Raw genomic sequence first — 18577 nt, 5'->3', positions numbered from 1 at the left:
CTTGAGGAGTAAGGTAAGCAAGGCTGGCAGAGTCTGAGCTTTTATTTACTCTGTGTTATCTCTGTCCAAATGTTCAAAGCAATATGGGTGGTGGCTGATTCACTAGTTAAATTCAAAACAGCATGTGTGTACAAAAGGCTGCCAAGTTTCTCATGTATGTTGCTATTTGTGAGAATCTATGCACAGACAAAAAAACCAATCAACCAGTTTCTTAATTTCATTTTATATCTTTATTCCCATTGTAAGTATTAACAATCATCCAAAAGACCATTTAAATTTGGTTTGGATACACAATAGCAGTAATCACAGTCCAGTTTCTTTCTTTTTTTTTTTTTTTTTTTTTTTTTTTACTGCAGTTCTAGTATTTCGTGTTCTGTTTTAGTAGTCCTGTTGTTGGTGTATTTGGTTCCAGCAAAATAGATTTTTCAGTGTTTGTAGACCATTTAAAAAGATTGTTAAAGATAAACGAAACCCATAACGCAATGATTAACAGTACATTAATAAAGCTTATTACCTTCCATTTAAGATTGGTACTAAGTATGTTTGATGACCTGAAACTTACTTTTTGTTGTGCATTGTCCGTTCTCTTTTGAAAGTAAGTAAAATAAACAACGATAATATAATTTTTCATTACAGCTGTTCATTGCAGTAACATTTTTAATTGGAATCCTTTTAAGAGAATGAGGTAAGTAAAACAACCCTACACAGTAAAAGGTTCTGTTTAAGCAAATGATAAGTTACACACAATCCAATGCTAAGGCAGTATCACAATGTATTAATTAGAGTGGATGGAAAACATAAAGGATTTTCTAAATTCACTTGCCTATTATTATGGGGGGAAAACACATCATGGGTTGTATTTCAGTCTTCAAGTAAAGAACAGTCACAAAATACAGTCAAAGAGACATCTTTCATCATGTGTTTTAAAAGCCTGTGAGACTAATTCCTTCATCAAATTCATTAATGTAAAGGCAAATTCAGAAAACGTATTTGTGAAAGCTGTCCTGTTAAATTATGAATACCAATAATAAATTCTTTAGTTCCTCATTTATTTGCGTACTCTGCATATGAACAGGCATGAATATATATATGAATAAAATATGCCTATTGTATAGCCATACACAGAGCTAATATGAATGCTTATATTGTACAATGTCAGAAAAGGACAAATTATTAATCAAAGTAGAGAGAAGAGAGCAGCGAAGAAGAAAGCAGATGATGCACAAGAACTTTGTTAGTTGTCTTAGAATGACTTCTGTGTGGAAGAAAATGCGTGCTTTGGATATAGAACAGTCAGCTAACAACTCTTTATTTTATCGTGTAATGAAGGAAGTTGAGGATCAACATCAGCTTCTGAAAGGGATTTAAAACAGAGATATACATAGTCAGGTGAAGGGAAAGAGGAAGGGGAAGGGGAGCGAGCCCAGATCATGCTATCCTAAGTTTTGTCTGAGCACCAGAGGGAGTGGAACATGGCGGGCGTGAGGGGAGGAACGCTGGTTTCCGAGGGAAACTTGCTGAACTGACAGTGCTCTCACTCAGGACAGACTGAATGGGGGCTCACTGGATGCTTCTGGTGGGGATACTTCTCTAAGACCTTATTCCAATCACGGCAGGTCCATAAGACATTAACCTAGCCCCTTCACAATTTGCAGGAAAGCTGAAATTCCTGAGTCTGATGCATAGCGAGGGACAGGTGTTTTCAGGGACTGTCCTCTTCTTGTATTGCTCTTAGTGGTTGTGATACCTGGAGATACTCCACATAATAACCATTCACCACTTTACCTTCCTGTCCCAACTTTCCACACCTGAATATCAATGTAGCATATATCTGAACTTGTAACACTCGGTTCTCTTCACTACTGTTTAATGCATACATAGGTTAAGCAGCAAGAGATGAAAATTGCATTCTTGTAGATGAGCTAACAGAATCTTCCTGTTTCTCCATTACCTACAGATTGCATTGCGAAACATTTTTTTTGGTCTTAACTCTTCCTTTAAGCATGCATACGCACATACATGCGCATACGTACACACACGTGCAAACAGAAAGAGTATGTGTAATACAGGACTCAGGGGAGCTATTGGAAATACTTGAGAATGATGGCACGTGGGTACCGGAAGAAGTGTAGCACTAAGGAGTGCTACAGCCAGAGCATACCACATCTGGAAAACTGGGGTTTAGCACCTCGTTGCCCCCATGCACATCTTTTGTTTGTTTCAAGGTTACCTTCATTCCATGGAGGACAGGGACCTGACCCTTCAACCACTTCTTGCATCGTGCGTTTCTGTTGATGTCAGGAAGGCTACACTGTAAAATGAACTCTACATTCACTAATAGGTATAGCAGCAATTTTAAAATAATTTCATATAAAGAACATATCCTGTGCTTTAGGATTATTTTATCTTAAATCCAATGTCATTCATGCAGTCCTAGAGTACAATACACATGCATGGTTAAAGACAATTCTGCATGAAGACTGAATGCTTTGGTGTCCTCTGTGCACCTTTTTAAATGATCACAAAAACAATTCAGCATCATTCCTCACAGCATGTACCCAGTGTATCTCAGAATGATTTGTATTTCATTTTATACTTTATACATAATATCAGACTTGCATTTTAAGTATCAAAAATATGTTGTTAAAAGATCTTAATAGTAAATGTCATAAATCCAGAGTTTTCATCAAAGGGTAAAATGATTCAAGACCTTTGGTGAATGGATGATGAAAAAGAAACATTTCCAAAAGATACACATGATTTATGGTCTTATGCTACCAACAGCTGCCCAATCAGCTCTGGGTTTCTGTCCTTTATTAATGCCATGACAAGAGCAGCAGCAGAATTTACTGTCTCCTGAAGCAGCAAATGGTCCTGGGGAAAAAAAAAAGGAGTGGGGGAAACAATATGTTAACAAAAGTGGAAAAAGTAAATATTTTAAATCAATTTTCAAGTATGCAAAATTACCATATGATTGTTGAAAAAACCAAAAACATTTATTTGCACTTATTAGAAGAACTTCTAAAACTTGTATTTTAAGGAAACACAGTTTCATAGTAATATCTACTTTGCAATCTCCATGATGATTTAAAAAGCAAAATTATTTTTTAAAAAGCAATATATTTTAACTGCTAGAATTAATGCCATCTATCCAGAGACCACCAAAACAGAAGCTTGATTCTGTCACTTGCTTCCTAAATGATTTTGAAAATTGAAAAGGTAGTCAAAACTTTGGATTTGAAAACACTGGAACAAAATTGAGGATTTAATTGAGTAGCATCGTTAAAGACCTATAACTTCAAACACCTGCTGAATCCCATCTGTAGTCTACAAACTACTTAAACTCACAAAGGCACTTAAGCACTGGGATTTCAGTAGTTTAGGCTGATCTTTGTATCAAATAACTTTAAAAAACAGTCTGGTTTTGATAGGCAAGTATGAGACCAACACAGGAAGAAGTAATAAAATGAGACTTTGATTCCATGCTTCTAACTGAGCACTCCAGTTCACATTTGAAAGAGTCCTTTGTCTAAATTGCCAAGTTTTTTTAATTGTATTGACTATAAGAGGTTGGCCTTTTGCTACCAGTAACATTTTCATTTGCACACTGGGAAAATATCAACAGGTGTAGCCAGGCACAGACACATCCCTGGAGAGAGAAATAGGAGGGAGCAATTTCTGTGAAGCAACAGAGGAAAAGAAAAGTCTACAAAACTCTAGGGGGGATCTAGAAGAGTTTCTATAACAGAAGGGGAGCTACAAAGAGAAAGCAAGAGCTGTTCTCTGTATCCACAATGGATAAAAGTGGAAGCAATAGGCTTAAAGGAACTTAAACTGGGATATAAGAAGTCAGGAAAGTGTTTTAACAGTAAGGGCTGGTATACAAGGAACAGATTCTTGGACAGATCGAGGAAACTCCATCATTAGGGTCCTGTAAGATGAGACCTGCGTACAGGTAAAATGGGATGCAGGTACAGCTTCCTGCCTGGGGCAGGCGGATGGAGCAGTTTGATTCTCTGTCTTTTCACCACTACTTTTCTAAGATGCTGCATCAAGGAATAATGTGTAGATGACATGTTTAAGACACTTGGATTAATGGAGAAAGAGGAAATGGTTTCAACAACTCATACAGTAACATAACGTTCGTCACTGCTTTTTAAGGAATAAGGCTACTGCTGAGGGGACCCACCTGTTCAACCAGTACAGAGGGGAGCTGGAGACTAAGAAGTTGGGGTTGAAGGAAAAATTGATAGGGGAAAAGTATCCCTGGAACACTCTAAAATATGTAGCATTATATTTTATAATGCTCTTATTAACTTTTTGCTTTATGTAAATGACAGGAAAAATGCTAGAAAAAGAGCTAGTTTATACCCGATTCTTTTATCATTCCTGGAAAAATGATATTTGCATGTGCCTAGATTTTTATCCTAAAAATGATCAAATAAGTAAGCTATTACAATTTGCAAACCCCCAAAAGATTACACTCCTCACAAATTCATGTTATATGTTCTAATATGCAATAAAATTATTTACTAGTGGTCTAAAAAATTGTCTTAGAGTAAAAATGTTCACCACACCTGTGTCTTGCTGTTTACTGAGTGACACCTCCCATTCAGTTAAGCAAGGAGTGCAGAAGTGTACTCAGGTCCTGCTCCTCCAGTACCTTTTGTCATGGACCGAGGGTGCGGAACTCAGAATCCCCTACTCCAACCTGGGAGGGGTTTCACTCCCTCATTTCCCATGGGTATAAATCGCTGTGTAAGGTACCCGGAGAGCGGAAGTCCTGTGCATACACCCACTCAGATGGCAAACACTGCAGTCGCTTTCAAGATCTAGCAACACATTTCTTCGTATTCACCAGTGCCAACCTCTTTGCATCTCTCATCGCTTTTTGTTCAGTTTGTCTCGAGAAGCACTTCACAATTACAGATGCTGTTTTCCAAATAGGCTTCCAGCCATATCTGAAGTTGGCTGGAGGTATATATTTTTTTTTCCCATTTCACAAAAAGGAAAAAAAATACACCTGGCCAGGAATGCTGTTAATGTTTCTCCCAATAAATCTTTCCACATCCTCTGTTGGTTACTGGAATCAGTACACATTCCTTTGCAGTAATAAATTATTTAAGTTTTTGAACATAAAAGGAAGCAAGAGAAAGAAATTTAACTTTCACAGGAGAGATTGAAAGTGACACCATAAGATTCCTTTATACCGAAAAAAGCTTTTTCTAAAGCTAAATCTAAGGCTTCGGTGCCAATTTCTGTGTTCTGAAGGAAATACATGCAAAAAATTATGAGTAGTATTTGTAACGCAGGCAATGGGGCACAGTAATGTGTACAGAAACCTGCATGTAGAAGTGGTCTATAAACCACACTGAAATTGATGGATGAATTGCAATTTGTTCAAAAAGAGAAACACAAAAAGTAAGCAGCACAAATTAAAAAGCATTTGCAAGTTTTACAATTACTTCACTTCTAATAACCTGATTATTAATACTATTATTACAACTACTCAGGAAACCTACTGGTTACTGTCTGTCTTAGAATCAATCAATACAATGGCAGGAATGACGAACTGTCAGACAGGACTGGCCCCTGTGCAGGATTGGTCCCTGTAAGTCTGTTTTTTGGAAAAACCAGAAGTGTGTTCTTTAAGTGAATATGCATCATCTTATTTAAGATAACAAATGTAATAGAAAAGATATTCTTAATTTTATACAGTTACAGTTGATGGTTAAATGACATCATGAAGCATGTAGTAAAGCTTTCAACAGGGCAATACTTTAAAGCGTTTATCATAGGGGTTACTAATTTTTAGATTTATGCTGTTGCTCCTTCCCGGTAACACTGTTCCCGTCTGATCTCAGGGTCACCTATTCATTGAACAGTGTCCAACATCTGGGCCTACGAGCCAGCCTCTGAGTGCAGGAGAAATCAGTGCCACAAAGGTCAAGTATGTGCCGACTTTAACTTGCTTTAGTCTCACAGCCGCAGTCTTACTGGAAAGAGGTAGTAAATAATGCAAAATCTGGACTCTTCCAGGAATTTCAAAATCATTGTATATCCTGTATCTTTCTGAGAATCAAAACTCGCTCTTATGCTAGGAATCATTATTGTAGTATCCGACAGTCATAGCCTGTGCATAATTTATAACTTTTGTTGATCATTTCTAGTCCTTATTACCAAGAAAAAGAGAACAGAAAAAGAAATTTTAGCAACCGAAAGAGAACACATTGTTCAAAGTGTAGGCATAACGCTGACTGACAAAATAGTTACGTTGTATCTTAAGGAAGTGTTCTTTCCTCTCCTCTGAATCCTGCTGGGAATTATTTCATTTTAGGCCGTTACTGTGCACGTAAGCGGATATTTTCAATGTGCCACAATGATACTTAGCTTTTTCCTAACTAGTTATAGGTAATTTGGATGCCAGCAGTGTTTATGAAGAATATTAAAAAGAATTTAAATGACAGAATTCAACAGCAACCCTGGAAAGAAAAAGAATCTTGTGGGTCTTTATTAATGTAAAGTTAAACAAATAAGTGACCACTTCAAGTCCCCTGGCTATACCCTTAAAACACCCATGTTTCTGACGCTGCAATGTTATTTCTGGCAACAGTGCTGATTACAGCTGACAGTGCCCTCAGGGAGGCTTCAATAAGGATGCCAGGACAAATTTCATCTACCACACCTAACTCCATTGCACATACAGGCCTCCGATCCTCTTTTATATTCAATGGCACAGCACTAAATCTTTCACAAATCTCATTATTAGCTGCAGGAAGTCAAACAATCAAGCAGAACCAGGTCTTCGCATGTCTAATTGCCTGACATGTTTGCATATATTGTAACTACGATAAAAAACAGGATGTAAGAACAGAACGATCAATACAAGCCCTCATGTAGCCCATGAGAGCTCTCGCACATTATTGCCCACCCACTGCTCAGTGTTGCAGATTCCAGGCAGAGAACATACTTCAGCACGCTAGTCAGTGAGTGCACATCTCTGCATGCGCTGGATGGATCGAACACAAATAGTTCTTCCCCTCATCAACAAAGTCCTTAAAAAAGACCGTGACCTTTAAATAAGACTCGGAGGCAGTAACGACTTTAATGGATTAATGAGTGAAATTCCACATGATCAACTGGTGTGCCATGATCCCCTCTAAACCATTGTGATATTCACTGTCTATTCATTTCATCCAGTTGACTTAAATGAGTCTCTTGTAAAAAAAGAAAAACCAAAAACCCCTAACATTTCTTGGCCATTAATAAATAGAATTTTTTTATTGTTTGAACAGATGATTAACTACATTTATAAGCTAAAAACAAAACTTTTACCACTTTATATTTATGTACTTTGGAAAAGAAAGTACTCAGAAACACTGCCAACCTTATAAACCATAAATCCACACAACAGCACTTTGATTCCAAAATAAAATATCCACTTTGTCTGTTATTAAATAGTAAAAATATTCCAACATAACCGTATTGTGTGATGGTTGTAACTCATACTCGGAATTTATTTGATGTAGAGTTACTGACTGTAGGGGTTTTCTGGTCTGCAGAATAGGACTGGGAATGGATACAGGGACAGAGTTAAAGTTGTGTTTGGAATATGCAATCTGATATTTTACAAATGTGCATTTATTTAAGAAACTGTGAGGATATCTGAATATTTACTGACATTCCCCTAACGATTCATTTCCTTGCTTCAATCTGTTTAGGATTTTTTTTTTCCCCCAGCTGGAATTTCACATACATGCATTTCAATTTACATATGTACTAGTTCAGTTTAAGCATAGCTTGAAAAACACATACTCTGCTTTTTAGCTCAAAAAAAAAAATGCCTCTGCAGGTATTACCTCTGCCTTTTTACTGCATCCCTCTGAAAGAATAAAACAGCTGTATTCCATTATTTGCACTCTGTTTTGCTGTAATATTATTTGACTTTCCGTTTAATACAATTTTTTAAAATGAATAGAACTGTAACGTTAGCCCAGATTATATGGCTGATGGAAAACCTGAAAACATGATTTAAAGATGCTGCTAAACTTAGGGAACATCAATATTAATACAGTTACATTTGTACCAGGAACGGAAAGAGGGCCAGGGCATGCGCTGGCATGCCCCTGCCCTTGCTCCTCCATTGTAAGCCCGCTCCCTGGCACAGTTTTGGCTCCTGCCAGAGAACATCTTCCCAGACAATGGCTGGGCACGGTTCAGGGGACAGCGCAGGCCAGCGACTGCTCCCAAGGGACAGTCTGAATGAGGCCACCCTCTTTTGGGAAAACGAGAACTTAGCCATATGGACATGAGGCATGCTGTGCCTTTTAGCCCTAGGACAAGAGAACCATCCCTGGCCTGTTTTACTTACCAGTATAGATGTAGCCTAAGTATCGCTGGGAAGTGACAGTTGTGCCTTTCTCTCCCTACCCAAATGCATCAAGAATACATAGAACAATGATCAAATAATCCCACCCCAGAATGAGGCACAAATCCCATGTAGCTACCACATAAACACAGTTATTTAAAAAAAGATTAACTGCTCTGTGGACACCTTTCCCACCAAAACAGAGAAGGAGAGAGGGACGAACCACACCTCAAGACAGCACTTGTGCTGTACTGCACACTCCTGCCGCCTTACGGAAAAAGGCTGGAGCCAGCAGAAGGACCGCGTGATGGAGCACGCCCGCGGCTCCCTTTCGCAGGGTGGGCTTGGGTGCACACCAGGTACACCACAAGGTGTGAGTGGAAGAGAAAAGGGCTAAAATAGTCTGTGTTCTTCAAGCATCTTGCAAAAGACTACGTTGGCAGTACAAGAGGAGCTGCTGTTAATTTAAAACTCCATGGGATGCTGCAATTTATGCTAAGGCTATACCAGGTGCCTCCAAAACTCGCCTGATATCACATACTGACAGTGTTTTATTTGCACTCAGAGAAACTGAGTAGAGAATCTAGCCTCAAAAACCTCAATACTTGAAATTTTCTTCTTCAGTTAACATTTTTCATTTAAAAAGATGATCTGAAGAGGGACTGAGGTTCTTCCACTACTACAAATCATTTGTATAACATGGTTTGGTGTTTAATCTCACCAGGAGGAATTCTCTGATAGATTCATGAAGAAGCATTTTTTCCTACTGAAGATATGTAGTGGCATGTATCTACATATTAAAGCAACCTCCATTTCTGTAACAGTACAAATTAACCTGAAACCTTCTTTCTTCTTAAAATGCTTCCACATCACATTTTTGAATCCATGTGCCAAAGGATCTATTGATAAGTGACATCTCATGCATAATATCAATGCAGCAATTTACCTCAATAAGAAGACAGCTATGCAGATCATTCTAAAAGATAAGAAAACTATTTCTCAGAATATTTTTAGGTTTCCTTTCAAGTAATACAGAAATAATTAAGGTAGCATTTGAGTTCAGATAGGTAGCTGGGTTCGAAATTACTCCAGCGGGTCCACAATTAAACCTCTGTATACACAGCCTTGCTTCCTTTCTGAAGTAAGAAAATGCAATCAATTCTTCATTAGTGGATACTCCTCAAAATAGAAATAATTTAGAAATCTAGATACTCGGGATGCAATGAGGATTGAGAAGAGAAATGAGTAGCGCTGGAAGAACCAAATTGTCACTGAGCTAATGGTGCCTAGCAGACCTCTTAGTTAATGAACTCTGATAGATCTGAATTAATTCACTGCAGTTAAACAGTTGTACATCCATGCTACAGTCAACCCAAACTCAGATAAATTGTGCATAAATATGTGATACTGTACTGTATCTCTCTCTCCTGTACCATTGCTCAACCATGCCTCTTACAGTTTGTCATAAGAAAATGGAGGGCCATCAACATTTAAAATAACTGTGTGGATACACTGAGGACAGACAGGTATTTAAAATCTCCTGGAGTCTGTAAGCATTATGTCCCTGATGCTACTGCGTGTATCTTTTCACCTAAGAGTCACAGATTTTAAACTAAAGGTAAACATTGCTCTTTTGTTAAAAAAAAAAAACAACAAAACAAACCAACAAAACAGCACAAACAAACAAAGAAACAAACACCCAAACCGGATTAATTCCTTTCTCTAGTATGAATGGAATAGACAGAATTTCCCTAAATCAGCAGTTTTAAAACAGCTCCGTTATCCACATGTTCTGCAACACGCAGGTGACCAGGGTTCAGTTCCTTCCTTTGTGTGAGGCGGTTAATCCACCCCCCAGCTCACACTTTTTTTGGATGGGGCTTAAAATTCCTGTGGAGGAATACCCGTTCCACGTACAGGCACTGTATCACAACAGAAAGATGACATGACTCCAGCCTAGATGCTTGTCCAGACGCCTGGGGAGCAAATGAAAGCTCTGTTCCGACTTTTACTCCAAAAGTTTGTTCTTTTGATGTAAAATAGACAGTGTTTGGAACAGATATGAGCTCAGTGCCGATGCCTCTGTCATCTGCAGACCTAGGATTTATATTTCCTTGTTCTTGTCCTCTCCAAGTCTTTTTTTTCCCCCCCGTAAGAAAAATTGTTAGCACGATCATATTGAATAATCAATAAAAATTCCTGGACCAAAAATTTGTGTGAAAAGTTTGTTATGAAAAGCATTCAGCTCATTCAGTCATTGCAGCTTAAGCAAGAGTTTTCATTCAGCACTTACCACTATCTGATCCAAGCTCTTGGCAAGAGTGAGTATGCCAGTAGTGACAGCACAACCATCTGTCAACCATTTTTCCCCTCTAAGTTGTTCAAAAAGCTACCTAATGCTTGAGCTAGCAGCCAATTCTGCCACCTGTATGGGACTGGTACAAAAATACCGGCAGAAATAAGCCGTTTAACAGATGTGGTTGTCTGCAAAAGTATATTATGTGTTTGAGGTTTCTTAGAGGTGGTCCCTTAATACAGTAAGTTACCAAATAAGACTATAATATGAAATGTATTCATGTCAATATATGTTACTGTACTACCTACAGGCCCTATGAGGTATCACTCTGGTCACCTTGTAAAACACACCATAAGGGTTTTTAGGGGGAAGGAAAAAATGTTTCTCACTATCAATACAGTAAAAGTGAAATGCTCCTGAGGCACAGGAGACTTGCTTTCTCCTCTGACAACCACCTCTGCAAGCTGCTGAAAACCTAAGATTGGGCTGAAGTCGAGTGAAGCTGTGGCAAGTCTTTCCTCTCATTTCACAAAGCTTTGGATCAATCCAATAGCACTGACAAATTCACGCGGGAGTGGGATTTAAGCCGTCCACGCAGCAGCAGCATATAATAGTGTTTCCCTCAGCGTGTATGTGTGGTGGATCCTCTGCTGCCTGTTCCACTGTGAGAGTCTATAAATACTTTGATGGGCTGCAGAGTTACGTTTTGCAGGCGGCCAGGAATACATAGCAGACCCACCACATGCACACATATAGAAAAAATGGGTTAAGTAGTCCTGGCCTCCTGCAAAACATAACAACCCAATCATGCAAATCATTTACAGACTGTTGCAGTACACCAGGCACCAAGCGAAGATGGAGCAGCTACAGATCACGTATGAATGCATTTGACACATGGGGCTAGTAGCAGAGCAAAAGCGGTTCAGAACAGTTTAGCTGGTTTTCTCCTATTATAAGCTGAGAAATACAGCCCTTTCAAACTCAGTTTCACTTGATCACTAGTGTTTTAGCACTAGTCAGCAGTAAGTAGGAAGGCAAAAATGTGTATGTAGAGAAGATGGAGAGAAGTGGTGGGGGAACGAGGTAGGAGGAAGGGGAAAAGCAGAAACGACAGAGGTAAAAGATTAAGTAGACAGCTATCTCAGTCCTCAAAATATAAAAAGATATGCCATTGCTAAAGATCAGGAGAGATTACTATCAGTGCCAGAGGCTCTATCTGATAGGCAAACTGTCATATACTGCAAGTAAAAAAAAATCTTCAAAGAACAGAGTAGGACGTTTCTACCCAGTGAGATCTGAGGTCATCAGTGTAACTGTAAAATTATAAGTATGTAAGTATCACATATCTGAATGTTTCTCTTGATTTTTAGAGCACTATGACATCGTTACGTAGGATCTGACAAACCCTACCTAATGGGGACAGAGAAAACAATACAGCATTTCTTCATATAAACTTCTAGCAAGAGCAAAAAAGTACATATTTTATGGTAAATTTAACCCAGTATATTTTGATATTGCAGGTTTTTCCTTTCTGTCCCGTATTATATTGACAACATAGACTGGTCGTTGCACTTTTCAAGAAAAAAATGAACACAGTAGTTTGCAAACATCTAAGTTGCTAATAGGCAGTACAAGACACGAAACACTTTAGCTATCACAGGTTACAGAATTTTGCATACAAATGTGCAGGAGCGGTTTCATACAATTTGTGACATATAATTTGTAACATACAATATGTGATTGTGATTATCAGTGTCATATAGAAAGACTGGGCAACTTTTAATTAGTGACTGTAACAAAATGGGAAGGTCTGTGGAAAGAATGAGAGATTCATTTGAATCTGCTGGGGGATGCTGAAAATCAGTGCAGAGGAAACGTGAGCATTTTTTCCATTCTCTCAGTCTAAAGCACACTTTTCTCCCCTCTTCTAGGTGCTGACTTCATATGGAATATTATGCATAAGAGACATCCAGCCCTCCAAAATAAAAAGAGGCATGCTTGCATCCATTTCAATATAAGTGTTCTGTTCAGTCATTAAAATCTTCATTATACAACTCCTACAGACTGTGAATAATCTGAAATACAAGCACACGGCTGCAGTAACTAATTGATTGGAAACATTCCTCTTGATTACAGATAATTTATTTGAGATGGTTCAGAGGAAAAACTGTATAGCCTACTAAAAATCAAAATTAAAAATTCTCCTTTGGGGAAAGAAAGAAACAAACCCCAAGAGATTCTGAGGGGTAAAGTATGTGTACACATGTGCTGGGCTATTGTTCACATCCCAGTCTTGTGGCTTCCAAACTTTTAGGATGATAATATCAGTTCAGTGGGGTAAAGGCCACATTCCAATCGTGGTTACAGAAATACAAACCAAAGTAACTACAGTATTACGAGCCCAGTTACTTTGCAGTTGCAGAGACTGAAATTCAACTTTAAACTCTGTATTTTGCTACAGAAGACGTAGTACTTAACTGGTTTTAAACTGTCCTCTCAAAATTGCAAAAGCAGCTTTAAAGTAACTCAAATGTCAGTGTTTTGAGTAGTGAGACACAGTGAGAGGGAATGGCTGTCCAGAAGCTCATTGTTAAGCATTTGATATCACAGATTTCCCTAATTTGATACTCTTAATTCAATCTAGCTTGTTGCTTGCAAGTGGTTCTCGAGTTGCATCGTGTCATCATTCTGTGAGGAGGGACTGATTGCAGAATAAATCATAAAAACTTCATGTTTAAGTTACACACTGAAATTTGAAAACATCCTTGAATCACATCTTAACATTTAAAATTAAATACCCATCCTACATCTTTCACCTCATCCCTCAAATTCTACTTCTCTGATCACTTTTGTGTGATGTTTAGGCATAGTTTATGTCCCATCTCTGACTTATTTTCCTGGCTACAGCTGAGGGTCTACAGTCTACTGGAAGGTAAAATATACAAATTCCTTAAAATTCAAGACTTCTATGTAAGCCCAAGCTAGTTTACTTTTCAAAAAAAACAAAACAAAACAAAACAAAACAACCCCAAAAAAACAGACTGATGAAGAAGTGTCCAGAAATAAGACAAAAAGTTACAAGGACATGAAGTGACATCTCTCCTTAGAGAGTAAGAGAGGAGTCAGCAGGGGAAAAACAAGTTACAACACAAGATTCATTCCCTTTGTCTCTCACACCAATATGACGTTTTAATACATTAATTTTGTGGTAATTCTGATTGTTCTCAACATCCTTTTGCACAGAACATGGACTTGTTCCCTGCTCCAAAGCAGTCTTCATGCAGGAAAGGAACCTGCATTTCTTGCAAGCATGAATAATTCTGCAAGCGAAGGAGCTCTAAACACACTCAAGTACACTCAAATATACTCAAATACACTCAAAACTGCTGTGAATGGAGAAAGTGTATTTGCCTCTATTGTTTTCTTTCAGGTATGTTGCCCACAAAATGTTTACCTACACACTTAAGACTGGACAGTTTATCTGAGCAGCACCCTAGGCCATGAACCGAATGAATCCCTACCCAGTATGCACGAGGAAATAATAATAATAATTTCTAAAAACATAGATCCAAACTCTCAATTCCTCTATTGTCTATTTCTTTGGCCTCCTTAGTTCATAGCCTAAAGCCAGTGCAAATAGAGCACTTGTCCATGTTAAAGTTTTCAGCTAAGCAATGGATGGAGCGTATAAATTTTGAAAAATTAATCCCAGAGGAAAGATGGTCCTTGAAGTCTGGTGTGAGCAGAGGCGCTGGGTTCAGAAAGCAGCAGCAAACAGCCTATGTCCAATCCAACAGACAGAGCAGAGAAGAATCACAAAAACACACGAGGAAACCACTGTGGCAAAAAGTGCTCTGTTTTCACCAAGTGGCTGAGAGGAATGGCGAGCACCGGACACACCGTGCCTTTCCATGGAAGCATGGATGGTAGTAACAGATAGGCAGGGCTCAGTGGTACAGTGCAATTTTTAAAGGTGCAATCGACGTATCCTCAAGCCAGCTAACTTGCTAGCAGTATGACTGGAGCAGTATAAAATGTCAACACGGACCAATCACACATACGCTTACTCACTTTCTCAGCTGGTTTTTTGAAGCCCCTAGGTAGCTCATGCTGTGATGGCTGTTCTGAGTCTGGGCCCCCACCTGACCATCCCTCCGTGGCTTGAATCACATAGAGGAATCTCTCCTGCCACAACCTACTGATTAAACCGTCACATAGCCAGAGGGCAAATAGCCAGTTTCCAAAAAAATCCCTCTGAGTATATGCCTAGTGATAGGAAGGCAGAAGAGGGCCAGTAACTTGCCTTGTGGCTAAAACACAGCAAACAGATAAAGCAGTTAGTACTGTTCCTCAGGGTTCACCAGTAAATCCTTATCCTTAAACTCAAAATGTATAATCCTTACAATTTTAAGGGGACAGATGTGCTTGCTCTCAGATTCTCATTTTCTTTTGGGCTGTGAGAGTCCAGCTACACCGCGAAGACAGAGCTCACAGATGTTCTCTTACATAAAAATCAGGGTTTGCCAAGACAGGCTTCTCTTTCTTTCTGCCAGCTAGTATCAGCCCAAACCACGTAACACAATAGCCTGTCTATATACAAACAAAGGCACTCAAAATGAAAATATATCCAAGTGATAAAACTCTTGTAAAATAACAGAAAATTGGTTTTGTGCTTTTAGAAAAATGGCTATTTTAAAACTTTAAAAAGAAATAGAATAAAAAGAAGTAGAAAGAAGAAGAATAAAGAAATAAAGGAACGAGTCTTGCTTTAACAGATGCATTACTTGTACTCCATAATTAGGACATTTTATTAAAAATAAAACAGATGAAATATTTCATTAGCTGTGAACACATCTCTTTTCATGAGATTAGCATTCAATGTTAAGCTTATCCTTCAGGTATGTTGTAGCTTGAGTTGCATAACAGAAGAGTCTATGTTTCACAGCCTTTAACACTTTCAATTAAATTGTTACCAAAGTTTCCTTTCAAAACATCCTAAAACCATCTTGTGCCTACTTGCAACTTTAAATACATCTGTGACTGTCTGCAAAGATAAGCTCAGTTCTCCCTAGTATCTTCTCATAAGAGGCATTTGATTCAGAAACTATTTATGACAGTTTCCAAGGGCATGACTAAACATGATGTGTAAGAGTTTGCCACATCACTTACTCTCACTTTAAAATTTGGGTCATCCAAAGCCAATTGAAATCAATGGGCTGAGAACAAGTGACCAGTGCTATTTTCACAGTGATGGGCCCCAGTCTTTTTCACAAGAAAGGGGATTGCCATTCTTCCAAGACAGTAAGGTAAAAGAGGCGATATTAGTGTCTTGTAGACTGCCTGCATGTGGAGTGTTTTTGTTTTTCAGCTTCCTCTATAAAAGCTGAATACTCAGCTAAATATTTACTAAATATTACTATTGCCAATATTTAGAAGTGATGCAAGAACCATGATATCGGGTATTAAGTAAATACCTATATAATTCACTTGCAGGATCTCTAAAGTATTTTAAAATGTCAATTGGTAATAATATTTAACATAAATTCAAGAATAATTTAGAGGGCTTAACAAAATTGTTGGATTATTTTCTGAATATCACTGTCAAAAATGAAAATAAGCAGAACACTAAGTAGTTTTAAATCTGACAGTAATTTTGACAGCAGTTAATCATTACAGATCCTGGACATAAGACTACAGAGGAATTTTAAATTGATTTTAAAAAGTCATTACTTTTTTGTAAAAACCGTATTGTAATAACAACATTTATGCTTAGGGGAAACATAGTAGCTTAATTTTGTTGAGTTCTGGTCTTGATATCCACAGCTACCAAGGAAATAACTCCCAAGAAATGGTACAGTTAACTCGAGTGAGAACACTTGATGGCACAGATACGAATCCGAGCACCCACTGTGTGAGCCCAGCTATTACAGCCTGTAAAGCTGTTACGTCATAGATTTGTTTGGTTAAAAATAAAAGGAATGTAGCTCTGTTTAAGCCTATCCAAAATTAAAAACTAGTTTAGCTGCTCAAATTAGTTAGGTGTTAGTTAAGAACAAATCTTCTGGTGCTTCAACTAGAAAGCACAACTTTTGCTCTTTCTCTGACTTCTACTCACTTTTTTTTTCCTTTCATCTTCAGTATTTGCTTCCAAGTTCACAGCTACATTTAGAGCTGCATCTATCTTTTTACATGTGCAGTGATTTCACATTGTTAATCTCCTCAGCCTGTATTGATTAGATGAATGTGCGGTTTGGCTTTTCATGGACATGTTTTAAAAGTTTCCTCTGGACAAAAGAAGTAATCTCAAACTCCATTTCCACTAATTCCTCTCTTGACTCAATATCTCTTTTGTCTTCAACAAACTGTATTCCCTTGTGCCTGCTCTTGGCCTCAGCTTTTACCCTGTATGCTCTACTTCCATAAATCTGCTGTCTATTCAGTAAGCAGAACTACGTCTGGAGCACTATGTACATGCCAGAACCTTGTCTCTTCACTCTTCTAGTTGTCCTCAGTCACAATGTCTCCTTTGCATTAACTACTGAGATTAACTTTCCATTATTTTCTTGAAACTTATGCATTAGGAACTTTTGCATTAACTTTTGCTCCTGAATATTCTTTTATATGCACAAAGTGAGATCCCATTCTCCCAGTCAAACAAATCTACTAAGAAACAGAGCTATGTGTTCCCTTCAAAGTCCATTAACACAACACAGGCTGTCTTGTGCTTGAGACTACGGACCTGCTCCAGTCCAAAGGTGGGACTTAAAAATCCTCATTCTTTCAGTTACTGATTTCTGATTATTTCCTGTTTTCCACATATCCTCTCCTTTAACCAGATCTGACACTAGCAGAAAGGATTCCCTGAATTGTTTAGCCTAACCTCCACCTGAAAAAATATTCTTGTCTTCATGCCTCAGTTATTTTACTCTTCTTATAACACTGATGTTGCAGCACATATTTTTACATAAACTGTGTATTATAGTAGAAACATATGTCAGAAGAAAACCTTCTGTCTTTCACTCCCCTTAAATTTTTAAAATATTTTTCAAATCTTTGCTCTTTACCAATATCCTGGGCAACATAAGCAAATAGTTCAGTTTTTCCCAAGAATCCAAAACCTACACTTCAAGATATAGACCTTGCTTTTACACACAGATTCATTAGGTCCAAACCCATTAGTGATAGTGGTAATGCATATACAACATACCAAGAGTATTACTCTGACTGATACTAGAATATCTTACTTATTTTTCCATTTTTTTTCAAATGTTTTCAATACAATTTATAGGATTCTATTAGAAGGATGGAAATTTTAAGTGTCAATTTTAATTTTTGTGTATTTGTTTATGACCAATCTCAAAGCCTTATGAATATACACTAGACTTAATTTCTTCAAACAAACTCAAAAGAAAAAATGTGGTTGTATAAGATGGTAATAAGTATCAGTTAGGGCCATTATTAATAATTTTGCAATGACATTTAAAATGATTAATCAGAAAGTTTTGTCTCTCTAAAATTCAACCCAATTATCGGAAAGAACAAATTTTAAAATGCAGAGCTATTTAAAATAAAATGTAATTAGGCCAAAATAATCTTTCCCAAAACATTTCTAGATTTACTTCATGTCAGTAGGATGCATTTAGGGAACTAATGAATTTAAAGAGCTTTGTATAGGAACCCTTGTTTCTGCAGCTATCATCATATTGAGTAATTATGTGGCAACCAAATTCATATTCTGCAGTCAGTAAACGCCAGGGGCTCTAAAGCCAAATCAGTCAATAGAAGCAATTCTTTAATGTGCTTAACTGATAATGTTGTGAGAAAGGTGCCATGGATCCGACAATTTTCTAAGTCCTAGGGCTGGCCATTGTGATGTTACTTTCTGCTGTGACTTTAGTATGTGTTTAAAGGAA

At 37.8% G+C, this 18577-nt stretch overlaps 1 protein-coding gene across 1 annotated transcript in view; it reads right to left on the bottom strand.

The window, feature by feature from the left end:
* Positions 1-362: 362 nt before the first annotated feature.
* Positions 363-18577, bottom strand: part of CRPPA (CDP-L-ribitol pyrophosphorylase A) — a 126260-nt gene continuing 108045 nt past the window's right edge. Inside the window, exon 10 of the mRNA XM_087773830.1 lies at positions 363-2874. Within this exon, the coding sequence (XP_087629956.1) occupies positions 2770-2874 (105 nt within the window). The 3' untranslated portion in view covers positions 363-2769. The remainder of the gene's footprint in view (positions 2875-18577) is intronic.

Source organism: Nipponia nippon, unplaced genomic scaffold, assembly GCF_047370975.1.
Source record: "Nipponia nippon isolate SJK-2023a ecotype South Korea unplaced genomic scaffold, ASM4737097v1 scaffold_1, whole genome shotgun sequence".
In the NCBI taxonomy this organism is placed as follows: domain Eukaryota; kingdom Metazoa; phylum Chordata; class Aves; order Pelecaniformes; family Threskiornithidae; genus Nipponia; species Nipponia nippon.
This window is presented reverse-complemented; position numbering and strand designations above follow the sequence as displayed.